This window comes from Temnothorax nylanderi, unplaced genomic scaffold (assembly GCF_030848795.1).
Source record: "Temnothorax nylanderi isolate EJ_2023f unplaced genomic scaffold, tnyl_v1.0 TNYL_tig0035_pilon, whole genome shotgun sequence".
Classification (NCBI taxonomy): domain Eukaryota; kingdom Metazoa; phylum Arthropoda; class Insecta; order Hymenoptera; family Formicidae; genus Temnothorax; species Temnothorax nylanderi.
Window position 1 is genome coordinate 930,505 of NW_027249097.1, and position 12,238 is coordinate 942,742.

The 12,238-nt window shown below is 46.0% G+C and overlaps 4 protein-coding genes across 9 annotated transcripts; 2 read left to right on the forward strand and 2 right to left on the reverse strand.

Annotated features, from left to right (window-relative positions):
* Positions 1-94: 94 nt before the first annotated feature.
* On the reverse strand, positions 95-2,820 carry LOC139771028 (ras-related protein Rab-34). Its single transcript, XM_071703455.1, has 7 exons — positions 1,813-2,820; positions 1,568-1,734; positions 1,393-1,494; positions 1,244-1,308; positions 1,036-1,166; positions 737-944; positions 95-245 (listed from the first exon to the last, which is right to left on the reverse strand). The coding sequence occupies exons 1-7, from the start codon at positions 1,873-1,875 to the stop codon at positions 172-174; spliced, it is 810 nt and encodes a 269-aa protein (XP_071559556.1). The 5' UTR covers positions 1,876-2,820; the 3' UTR covers positions 95-171.
* Positions 2,821-2,903: 83 nt separating this feature from the next.
* Positions 2,904-4,604, forward strand: Rpl23a (ribosomal protein L23A). The gene is made up of 4 exons (XM_071703456.1): positions 2,904-3,056; positions 3,549-3,844; positions 4,051-4,178; positions 4,272-4,604. Exons 1-4 carry the CDS (start codon positions 3,023-3,025, stop codon positions 4,531-4,533), a joined length of 720 nt encoding a protein of 239 aa, XP_071559557.1. The 5' UTR covers positions 2,904-3,022; the 3' UTR covers positions 4,534-4,604.
* Positions 4,605-4,814: 210 nt separating this feature from the next.
* Swip (strumpellin and WASH-interacting protein) lies at positions 4,815-8,706 on the forward strand. The gene is made up of 3 exons (XM_071703458.1): positions 4,815-4,999; positions 5,142-7,398; positions 7,491-8,706. Exons 2-3 carry the CDS (start codon positions 5,174-5,176, stop codon positions 8,512-8,514), a joined length of 3,249 nt encoding a protein of 1,082 aa, XP_071559559.1. The 5' UTR covers positions 4,815-4,999; positions 5,142-5,173; the 3' UTR covers positions 8,515-8,706.
* On the reverse strand, positions 8,707-11,697 carry LOC139771032 (CUE domain-containing protein 1). Of its 6 annotated transcripts, none has more exons than XM_071703461.1 (5): positions 11,377-11,697; positions 11,128-11,286; positions 10,672-11,044; positions 10,492-10,587; positions 8,707-10,399 (listed from the first exon to the last, which is right to left on the reverse strand). In XM_071703461.1, the coding sequence occupies exons 2-5, from the start codon at positions 11,260-11,262 to the stop codon at positions 10,263-10,265; spliced, it is 741 nt and encodes a 246-aa protein (XP_071559562.1). In that variant the 5' UTR covers positions 11,263-11,286; positions 11,377-11,697; the 3' UTR covers positions 8,707-10,262. The 6 variants fall into 6 exon arrangements, with proteins under 6 accessions (XP_071559562.1, XP_071559563.1, XP_071559565.1 ...); XM_071703462.1 differs by having other exon boundaries at positions 11,128-11,289; XM_071703464.1 differs by having other exon boundaries at positions 11,128-11,306.
* Positions 11,698-12,238: the final 541 nt, after the last annotated feature.

Sequence of the window (12,238 nt, forward strand, 5' to 3'; positions counted from 1 at the left end):
ATGGAGACGCCCGCGCGGAGTCGCGACTTTCGTCTCACGATTTTCTTTCCGACTGTAGAAGCAAGAATGTTGGGGGGGGGGGGACCCGCACGTGTTTAACTGGCCGCTTTTATTTACTTTGTATTTCCAATCTTTATCATCCATTATTTGAATATTGGTCAAATTCCGCCGTCACGTCGGGCATCTGGAACACTTCGGCACCCTCCGCCGCTTCATCTCGGCCTCCCTCGACTCCCTTTTCAACACTGGAAAAAGAGAGCGGGATCAGCAATTTGTCCTTACTTTGCATTAAGGAGCTACATCTCCTTCGTGCGTTTACACTGTTAAATTCATAGTATTAAATTATATTATTTGAGTCATTTTAACCATCTTTATAGGTCGTCACTGCTCCTACTCAAAGACCCATATTCTCAACTCTTTTTTAGTGATAAAAGCATTAGGCTTTTATTTGTGAGATGCTATAGTATATGTAACATCAACTATAGCATTTTAGAAATAAATGCGCGCTTTTATTGATAAAAGAGAGTTCAGAATATGGGCCAAAATGTGTCGTTAATTTAACTAGACCAATGAAATTAAAATAACACTGTTTTGTGTTAAAATAATAAATTTCAACGCACATGATAGTTAAAAATAACAAAATGTTCTTTAACTTAAGGTATTATTGGTTTAAATTTTATTCTTTTATATTTAAGTGTATGTTGGCTCTACCGAATGCCCACGGATTTCCACTCACTTATCGTCGCCGAGCCGATGTTGATCGGTTCGAGCTTCAAGCTCTGCATCTCCCGCAGGGCCATCGCGTGAAAGGAGAGCGCGGCGATCCGCGTGAACAATTCGGACACGCCGTTGCCCGTTCTCGACGAGACCGCCCAATATTCCGCCCGCATCCGGCTCGCTGCCTCGATCGCTCGTTTCTCGACTATCTCGTACACCGGACGAGACTGTCGTTTCCCAGAAAGAAAGAGCGATCAATAAAATCGATGACAATAATATATAAATAATAAAAGTGATAACAATATTTCCAATACTTACTAATAGATCCTTCTTAGCGCCGACCAGAAAGATATGATAAGGACCGACGTTGCAGCGACTTGCCTCGTTCAACCATTGCTGGCAGTGCGTCAGCGACATCAGGTTCCCCAGGTCGAAAACGGCCATAATTACTAAAATGAAATTGCGCGTGAGAGATGCAGAGATAGAGGCAGATATAAAGATGATGTGCAGGGAGAGGGATTTTCACCATTAGCTCCGCGATAATAAGACGCCGCTATGCACTTGAACCTTTCCTGTCCCGCGGTGTCCCATCTGCAAATATCCCATTGTCTCAAATTACTACATTACGTTCAATTCACCCTGTAAACATTTAGCGCTTCTCGTCAGCTTTATTACATTTGCAGGTGGAAAGGCACGCCGAGGATGTCGAATCTCTCCACCTCGAAGTCCACGCCGATGGTGGCCTTGTAATTGTTGTCGAAGAGCTTGTGGCAAAAGCTGCGCAAAAGCGAATGATCAGTTTTTTCACAATTTTACTAAACGATACGGTGGCCGTTCGCCGAGTCATTACCGGTTCACCAACGACGTTTTGCCGACGGCAACGTCGCCGATGACGATCACCTTGGAGATCCGAAGGGTCAGGCTCTTGTTCTCGCAGGTCCGTCTGATCAAGCCGCCGAAGTCGCTCTCGTTGTACGGCGTGATCTCGGACGAGAAAGGTGGCGGCCAATCGGTTATCTGTCGGCGAAAATCAGCGAGAGAAACATATGTTCGTATACGTTCGAGCGTTAATTAATTTCGAATGGGTTCCCCTACCTGCCTCTCATCGTGGGCCACTTCCTTCATCATTTTGTAAACTGCGGAGCGCGTTTCCAACATATCTAACTCTCGGCTAATCGAATATATGCAAGCGCTTGAGAAGAAGCAAAAGCGCGCTCCTTCTTTTTCCACGCGTGTTATTGCACAAGTGCGTTTTTTTGCGATTATTACATCGTTGTTGACTGGATCTTTTATGCGCTACTGTCCGGCACCGTCCAGAGACTGGCTAGTTGTTTATTGTCGGTGGGTCACACGGGGCACGATTGATTTCTGCGTGAGTAAACGAGAAACATTGGTTGCTGCGGCAGGTGTTCGCTCGCGACACGTACAATGGGGGAGGCTCGTGCGGATGTAATCGTGGAAAAACGATCCAGGCACCTGGAATAAATTATTGTGTAATAATGAATAAGAAATTTATTTTTTATTCGGTGCGACAATAACAACTAAAAAATTCAGTATCGTATTGGAATTATTTTCTTCTTTTTCAGCAAAGATCAATTAATATATCTGCGTCTGATATTTTTATTTAAATCTTCATCAAATATTAATGCGCAAATTCTGTTTTACAAAACAATTATACATTTAATATATAATCTTCTTCCTTTTTTTTAAAGTCTCCCGCATTTTCGAGCGACATTAACCATATTATTATGTGTTGTTAATTATTGAATCTCGTGATACTGATAAACTCACTCATTAACAACTGCGTTGTACTTTCAATGCCCGTTATTAACTCCACTTTGTTAATTTCGTTATCAAGGAGTCCTTTGTTAATTTTTTTTATATTTGAACTTAATTTTTAATTAATTTTCAGATAATTTATTTCGAGATGGATAAATTTACTAATTTTTCGTTGGATTGGCGAAAATAAGTAGGGCCTGCAGTTTTTCCAACCTATTGGTAAACCAACTGATAGTTAAATCATTATACTCTTTGTTTTTCCTTCAAATTAGGCAAAGATAGACATTTGATTGAACTATCAGTTAGTTTACAGGTTGAAACAACCGGCCCATAATCAGAAAATTTACTTCAAAAACGAATCTACCGATTTGAATTAGGTTAGGTTAGGTCAATCTGAATTTGACCGGAGTCGGCGGAGTCGCCCTCTTCTTTCTTCGTCGATCAACGACTAGCGCGGTAGCCAGTAGCCAGATCCTTTGACGCTCCGCGCTTCCGCCGTCGTCGTTCGTCGTTCTTTTCCAGTAAGATGGCTCCGAAACCGAAGCCCACGGAGAAGGCAGGTAGAGTTTCAAAACAATTTACCACGTTCGTCCCTCTTCCCTCCGAGCGTGCGTTTTTCCGGGATAAACGGCGCCGCGTCGATCAACGCGGACGTAACGCATCGACATCGCGACGACGTCGCGTGGCTCGGGATCGGGGAACGCGACGCGGCCCGTGACCATGTGGTCGAACGAGCATGTGTTTTCCAGCGTCGTATTCACGACGATCGCGACGATTCTCGAAGAAACGTTCCTCGTAATTTTATTCGTCGTCTTTCCTTGAGTTGCATCCGCCGCGCGACGTACCCGGCAACGATTTTGTCCGACGCCGCATTCGCGTGTACCATAACCTAACCTATGAAGATGGAAGTAGAGAACCAGAGGATGAGAGTACAAGTTTCATCTGTTACTGTTTTTGAGAATAATTCAAACTTTAAATACATTTTCGATCCTCGTTCCCTTCAATGTGTCTATTCGATTATCGAACCAGTTCTGTATTGCTCTATTCCGTAGGTAAGCCTGCGGAAAAGAAGGCCGAGAAGAAGGCTGAGAAGAAGCCAGCCGCAGCGGCGTCCACCTCGAAGGTGACGAAGCCCGCAGCTAAGCCTGCAGCTGCGAAGAAGCCAGCGGCTGCCAAACCGGCAGCTGCCGCCAAACCAGCCGCCAAGCCCGCGGCGAAGCCTGTGCTCAAGCTCGCCAGCAAGCCGTTGATTAGCAAGCCGAAGAAAAATGTACAGGCTACTAAGAAGACCCCGAAGGGCGGAAAGCCGGCAGCTCCGCTTCAGAAGGCCCTCAAGGCACAGAAAAAGGTGTTTGAAACAGAAATATTTTGCTAAAAATCATTTATCTCGCTATTTTAAGCAAAGCGTTTTTTTCCAATGATGAATTTTAGTGTGGGAATCTCTTTGAAATTCGTGAAAATAACTTTAACACAGTACTGACATTATCAGAGCACGCTATATGCAAGCGTGTATTAGATATCATTGATCTGACAATCACACTTCTTACTTGGTAGATTCTGAAGGGAGTTCATGGCTCCAGAGTACGGAAGATCAGGACGTCCGTCCACTTCCACAGGCCGAAAACCTTCAGGCCACCGCGAAACCCGAAATATCCACGCAAATCTGTACCTAATAGAAATCGGTAAGAACAAACGAATTCCAGAACTCGTTCGAAAATCCAGAAATAAATCTCTCTTCTGAGAACCTATCGTTACATCTCTGGGACTTGTTTCAGCATGGATGCGTTCAACATCATAAAATTCCCGCTGACGACGGAAGCAGCGATGAAGAAGATCGAGGACAACAACACCCTCGTTTTCATCGTTCACACCCGCGCCAACAAGTATCACATCAAAGCGTCGATCAAAAAGCTGTACGACGTCGACGTGGCGAAGGTGAACACTCTGATCAGGCCGGACGGCAAAAAGAAGGCGTACGTGCGTCTGACGCGCGACTACGACGCACTCGACGTCGCCAACAAAATTGGCATCATATAATTTCTATCTCTCTTTCTGTTTAGAAATAAAAATTACGTCTTGTATTGATATAATAAAAATATCGCTGCGGACAGATTGGACTTTATTTCACAACCCTCGCTTGAGATAATGAGAAGAAGTTAAAGAGTTTTTTTTTAATAAAACGAAGGATTAAAAATTGATTTTTTTGTCGGTATTTTTGTAAGATACGTACTTTTACCAACTGGGTGGAAAATATCGGCTGTTGATATTTCTCGAGAATATTACCATCTATCGCGAGTAGTAGAACGCAATTATTAGCTTTATGTTGCATTAGCCGATTAGCCGCCTCCTCGAGAGTACAAATGTCTCGTGTGACAGTGTCAGCTGAAGTTGGATGGAACAACAATGAGATGGATTACATACTGTGCAAAAACAGAATAATGTTGTGTTATTTAAGTTCGAATGCATAAAACAAGCAATATAAAAATATTAATACGCGTATATGGTAAGTTATTACATGCCAAATAAATTAGATAGAAAAAAATGAAAGAGAGAGTTCTAATATAAAGTTATTTATATTATTACAAGTTTATAATACGTGTATTAGTCATAAAAATATCATAATTAATGTCCAATAATTATCACAGATCACCGGAGTCGCAGGTTCAGTAAATAAAAAATGACACCGGCGTGGAACTCCAAGAAAGATGAGAGCATCTACAAGGCTGCGGGTGCTATGCACCTGCGGAAGTACGGAAAGTTCTTTGAGAATCTGGTGGAGAAGTCCTGGAAGGGTGATTCAACGTTGGAATACATTATAGAGGGTCCTCTGCGCCTGGTTTGCAAAACGACAGAGGACATTGGTATCCTCTCCCTGGTGGAGATGGAGAACAAGGTACTGTCCAAGCTGCTGGCGGCGGTAGCGGGAACGTGCAGGGAAATCAGATTGCTGAAGGTGGAAGCTGCTGGCTTTTATGCGAAGCTCTTCGCCCACGGGGAAAGGATGGACGACGATCTTGCCGGTGTGGCCAAACTACTGTCGGATCTCCTGGATCTATCCGTTTTCACCAATCGTATGTCGGCCGTCGTGCACCTGACCACGCAACAGTTGGCGAGCCTATCCGGCGCCGTCCACGAAATTTATTTACCTGTCCTGCTCGAAGGCTTTATAGATCTGTTCGTGATCCTCGTGACTCTCGACGAGATCGTCGACGCTCAACCGGCAATATTGGACCAGTGGAAGAAGTACAGGATGCACGTGCGCTCGATGATGCACAATCCGTCGCAGTTTGGCGTCGCCGAGACGAAGCTGGAGACGTTCGATCATCTGCTCAAGGATCTGCAGGAGAAACTCCTGCGAAAGAATATGTTTTTGAAGGCGATCGAGCACGTGATGGACGTGAACAAGGGCGTGGTAATGAGCGAGCAGATCGTCAGTTATCTGAAGAACATGATCACGGATGTGGAGAGCAAGTCTAACGACTGTGCCGCGTTGAACAGGAACTGGATAAGGGCCAACGTCGGCGTCGCTGTGGTGATAAAGCTGTTCGGCGCCTGCGACAAGAAGCTGATCAAGAGGGTGACGGAGGCCAACAAGAGATTCTACGCGGTCACGTTGGTGGGGAACGTGATGTGGGTGCCGAGCAAGTTCCTCAGCGACGTCGTGCCGAAGGAGACTGGCAACGCCGTGGGCCCGCAACTGGGCGAGAAGATTCTGCAGGCGAGGACGCAGAGATTGCCGGTCACGGTGAACAATTTGATACAGCGAGGGACGACCTGGTGCGTGGAGATGCAGAGCATCGTCACGAGGACCAATCTCCAGGTGTCGGACATTGGGCAAAAGCGTACGCTGCTTACGGACTTGCTGGCACTGCTGTCCCAGATGCGGGAGACCGTCGCGTTCGTGACGAATCTGCACGCCTCGCTGTCCAGGCCGATGAATCGCGGCACGGTGCAGCTGATCTGCAGGCTCATGGAGCTGCAGAAGTCCCTGCAGACGATGTTCTACGCGCTCGGGCCGGTCGTGGTGCAGTCGCAGGCGCAGGTGTTGCAATATTTAGCTTACTACGTGCTAGTCATGCTGGAAACGGCGCGCAAGGCTCTCGTTCAGAGGGACAAGGGTTACAGCAAGGACCGGCTAGACGCGCTATCGCTGATAGGGCTGAGTATGCGGCTGATAGGCGGTCCAGCGAGCGCGGACAGGCGACTAATAGTGCGCTGCGCGTTAGCGTGCGCTACCCAGTTGACCGACACCTTCCGCGAGGAGGACGTGGTAAAACTGCGGTTCCTATTGGACAGTTACGACGCCGTGGCCGAGTTGTACGAGCTGGTCGACGAGCACGGTGACTACTCGTTGCTGCTGCATCATCAGAACATGTTACCCGCCTATCTCTCCTCGGTCGTCGACGGCAATACCGGCGTCTGTCACATTGCTCACCTGTTCGCTGCCTTCAACAGCGCCGTGGGCGAGCAGGAGTTTGCTGAGCTGAGGGTAAAACGCATCGCGGAACTCCGGGAGAGCCTGGTGAAGAACGTCCTGAAACCGGCCTGCCACGAGATCGAGACTAGCCTACGACTACACGTGCACGCTCATCTCAAACTGGACTCCACGAATCCCTTCAACATTGGTGCGAAAGACGGCGGCAGGGTGGTGCGAGTCCCGCCGCTACCACTGGCCGAGAACATGATCTGCACGAAGAGATTCGTCGAGCATTACCTGGACGATATGTTTTACAATCTGACGACAGTGGCTCTGCACGATTGGAGAACCTATCGGACGATGCACGCGTTGGCCAGCTATAAGATGGGCCTGGACACGGTGCAGGACCATCTGCCGACCCAGACTCTCGAGCAGGGCCTGGACGCTCTAGAGATTATGCGCAACATCCACGTGTTCGTTTCCAGGTAATCAGAATTGTTAAATATAATAGTATAAAAATTTGTATTTATGATATATTTAGAAATTAATCAATATCGCATTTTGTCTTTCATCGTAGGTACCTATACAACCTGAACACGCAGACGTTCGTGGAACACAGCAGCGGCAACAAGCATCTAAACACCATCGGCATCCGGCACATCGCCAACTCAATTCGCACCCACGGCACCGGTATCATGAGCACCACAGTGAACTTCGTCTACCAGTTTCTGCGCGTGAAACTGCATACCTTTTCGCAGTTTCTCTTCGACGAGCACATCAAGTCGCGGCTGATGCGCGACATCAGGTTCGTCCGAGCGCAACGGGAAGCGGGCGCCGCTCCATACACATACGAACGAGCGGAGAAATTTCAGAAGGGTATCCGGAAACTGGGAATGACCGCCGATGGGCTGAGCTACCTGGATCAATTTCGACAGCTGATCACGCAGATCGGCAACGCGCTCGGCTACGTGCGGTTGATCCGTTCCGGCGGCCTCCACGCCAGCTCGAACGCGGTGTCCTTCCTGCCGGATATCGAGAGAACGGTGCCGTTCGAGTCGCTCTGTCGCGGACTGAATTATAGCGCCACGACGCAGGCCGCGGCCAGACGGCTGGAGAACGACATCGCCGATCTGGTGCGCAACTTCACCGAGGGTATTCAATACTTCAAGCTACTGGTCGATGTGTTTGCATCGGCGTTCCGCGACGCCAAGTCCTATCATCTGCAACAGTTCTACGCCATCGTGCCGCCGCTAACGCTCAGCTTCGTCGACAATTCCGTATCCAACAAAGAGAAGATGTTCAAGAAGAACCAGACCGGCGCGGCTTTCACCGACGACGGCTTCGCCATGGGTATCGCCTACATCAATGCGTTGCTCGATCAGAGCTCCGAGCTGGACGGTCTTCATTGGTTCAAGACGGTGGAGCAGCACGTTGCCCAGGAGAGACTCGCCGCAGAGCGCAAGGACGACAACGGTGACGAGAAGCTCCAACAGACCAGGGCGCTCACGCTTCAACGTCTCACCGAGAGAAACGCCGAGTTCCAGTTGTTATATTATAGTCTTTCCGGTGCCAGAGTGTTCTTCAAGCAACCCGATACGTAGCGCAAGACAATCTGCTCATTTTGATATTTCAATATTGTGCTCTTGGGCACTAATTAGTTAAGTCGATATCATGATTATTGGGAGAGAGATGGTTAGCACGGATTACGACGATTCAGATGAATGTGCATTTGGAACCATTTCTTTCCTAATTGTTGAGTGCAAATGCAATTTTGAATAAATATAATCCCCACATTCCAGCATCTCTTCCGATTTATTCTCATACGTGTTTGCCGTCATAGCACATGTTGTAAATTACTTAGACTGCCTACGATCGTTTTTATAAATATTTTCTACATTCACGATATCGTTACAATATCAGAGCTTTGTTCAATAAATAATGGCTAGACTGAATGACTAGGTTTTACGTCTAAAGGAGGTGCAGTTACCACTCGCGATCGCAAGTAGAATCGAAAGGATGAATGAATGAAGGCGTCCAACATTCGTGTGGTGTCTCAAATTTTGAATTCAATTACTCGTCACAACACTGAACTGATAAGCACTACTTAATAAGGCATTGGCAAATTATCTATAATAATGCAAATTTCGTAAGAATATAACATAAGCCTTCATCCATTTCTTTTTTCCAACGAATCAATTATCAAGAGACACGGTAGTGTCTCGCGCCAAGTACGCGCGGAGCGAGACCGACCGTGACTCTCTTTTACGCGACGCGACGAGTTGCGTATAACCGAGATTTTGAGATCTCAATAATGACTAAACGGTCTATTTCACCAGACCAAGTCTTCAGCTTTTCGAGAATTGGATTGACAAAAGAATCACATTTCCTTTTCAATCCGGGTCGATGTTGCGTTTTTTTTTAAATTTTCAATAAACTATTGTGCCTAATTAACACGCACTATCGGCGTACGATGCACATAGACATATATATATATATACACAACATCAATTACTTTCATAGCCGTATATGCTAGAAAGCAAACGCATCGCGTACTTTGCGTACAATAAAAATTTTCATTTGTTTTAATCGTCATTTCGCTTAAGTAAAACGGTCCCCACCGTTCGTAATTCGAATCAAGTATTCTTCCAATACCAATGACAATTCTATAGAGATTATCTCGCTCGATAGACTTCTGTAAAAACTTTCTTGCGTCAGTCTTCAAACGATTATACGCAATAATACGCAACAATACGCAATAATACGGATAATCGCAAGCAACGTACATCACAACAAAATATAAAATCTATTAAAATAAAATTTACGTCACAACATCGTTAAAATATCACACTGAATTTATCAGAAACAGATCTGCGTCCTCTGAACTAGAAAATACATTAAGATTAATTAATGCACTAAGATTGATTAATGCTTTAAGATTAATTAATCCCTACGTGTACCTGCATAATTACCGAGATACGGATTTTTTGATAATTCTTTCATCAAGCGTTTTACTTGATATTTACTTGATATTCACCTTGTTCGGTGAGTCTTTTTTTTTTGGTCTTCTCGCTGACGCACCTTCAGGTCTTCAACCTTGCAATTCCATTATCTCTGTAGCTAATTGTCAGCCATAGAGTGAGCTAGAAACCTAGAATCGCTAATTAACTTATATCTCACACGATCCTGACGTAATTGTCCCGCAAGTTACGGCATAGATATGCTTCTCTCCGCGACATGTGACATCTAAATTATATTAAGCTGCAAATGTCGTTGAATTTTGCCGTCTTCACGTTGACGAAAGACAAGAGCGAATATATTCCAACAGGATCGTGTAGATATAGATCTCTCTTTAGGATTGAGGTTTGGATTGTTCTTCCGGGTCCAAAAGATCGTCGCAAGAAGCCGTCGGTGGTAACAATTGCCTGCCGCCACGTTTCTTGCTGCGAGTGAACACCTTCGTAAGTTGCGCGAATTTACGTCGGGATACTGCAAGGGTGTTCATCGATTAGAGAAATAAATAAAAATCGCGCGTACATAGCTCTTAATTTAAACAATTGTATGCTAATTCATTTGCTTACGTTTGCCCATATTTTTCAGTCTTTCTTTGAACAGATCCTCGTCGTCGTGATCGGTTTCGACGTGATCGGTTTGGCTGCCTTTCTCCAGCTTCGAGTCTATAAGAGAAAAAAAGCGTTCCATTTTCTCTCTCGAGCTGCACCCCCCTTTTGCAGAATCTTCAATTTCTTTCAATTCTTTACCGTGTTCCAACGTGGACAGAAAATCTTCATTCCAACGGAGCTCCGCCATGAACTCCTCGTTCTGTAGAAACATAGCGATCCTCTCATCCTCCAGCATGGAATTCTCTTGCGAATACGCCAAGTCAATACCATCATCCGACATTTGCTGGGGGAGCCTTAGAAAGGTGTCTGGCAATGGTCCCAATAGCGGAGGCTGCCACTTTTGAATGCTCTTCGATTTGCCGGTGTCTTTCCTGGGTGACTTGGCGGTGCTCGGAAGTTCCTCCTTCTGCTCCAGCTCACTCCTGATCTTCTCGTTCTCGTTGTCGGTACTCATGGTGAGCAATTGATCGATCGTGGTGTCCACAGCTCCCTGATTGGATCTCAGCACAGCCTGCAAATGGGATATGCAAATGTATACCTAATAAGATGACATGGCAGTACGTCGTATGTCAATATAGTCCTCTACGCTCCCACCTCTATCACATCGTCGTCCATCTGCGGAAACATATTCTTGAAGTCGGCCATCGCTTGATAAAACTCCAGCGTCGTCTGTTGCTGTTGCTGCTGTTGTTGTTGCTGCTGCTGCTGCTGCTCCGTCGCAGAGGCCATAGTGAGGCTTTCGGAATGACGGAGCTGCTGATAAGAAATCGGTGCTGTCAACATGATTTTGCATATCAAGAATGCACCTAATCTATCCGTGTATGTGTACAAATACATACTTACGACCTGCTGACGGATTTTCAAGAAGTGACAGCCGCGAGAGCGTCGCCCATGCCTGCGAACACCGGTCTTCGAACGTCGTTGCTCTGAAGTAACGTGTCAATCAGCGGAATTAGCACGGTGTCATCTTTACGAATCGTTAATCGGTCGAATGAACGTGCAGCGTGTATTTGGTATACGACGCCGGTGCCGGCTTACGTCATCGTACGAACGTACGGCAGGAAGATCGTGAAGGTGTCAACCTGTGAAAATCTACACCCGCGCTCGGCCCGTCTCGGCTGGTCCGAGTCCGAAGTCCGAAGTCCGTGGTGGCGAGGTTTCATGGAACTAGAGACTCTTCAGATCGTTCGCCGCTCGTGCAACCGGGCCGCGTTTGAGCGTCGCGATTGGCCGCCCTTTGATCTGCGCAGTCATCCGATTGGTCGTCGCTCCTGGCGCCAATGCGCATCGCGAGGATGAAAAAGACAGGTTTCTATATTATCGACCTTGCTCGTAACATCAGGATTACGCTGTAAATTTCAAGAATCAAGATTACATCTGCATGGATCGTTTACGTATTGTTCACGTTATATGTACGCGACATTTTTCATGCATTGTATATATAAAAATGTAGATTATTACATTATATCACATTACATCATATTATATCATATATCATATTATATTACATTACATTATATCGTATCATATTATATATCATTATTACATTACATTATATATTTTACGCGTAAACGCCCAACCCTGGGCAACAATCTTGAATATATTAATATTTCTGTATTATCAACCGTCCCTGCGTTTTAATTTTCCCTCGACTCTCTTGTTACGGTCGATCAAACAGCATGCGCGTGGTCGACGGAACGAATTG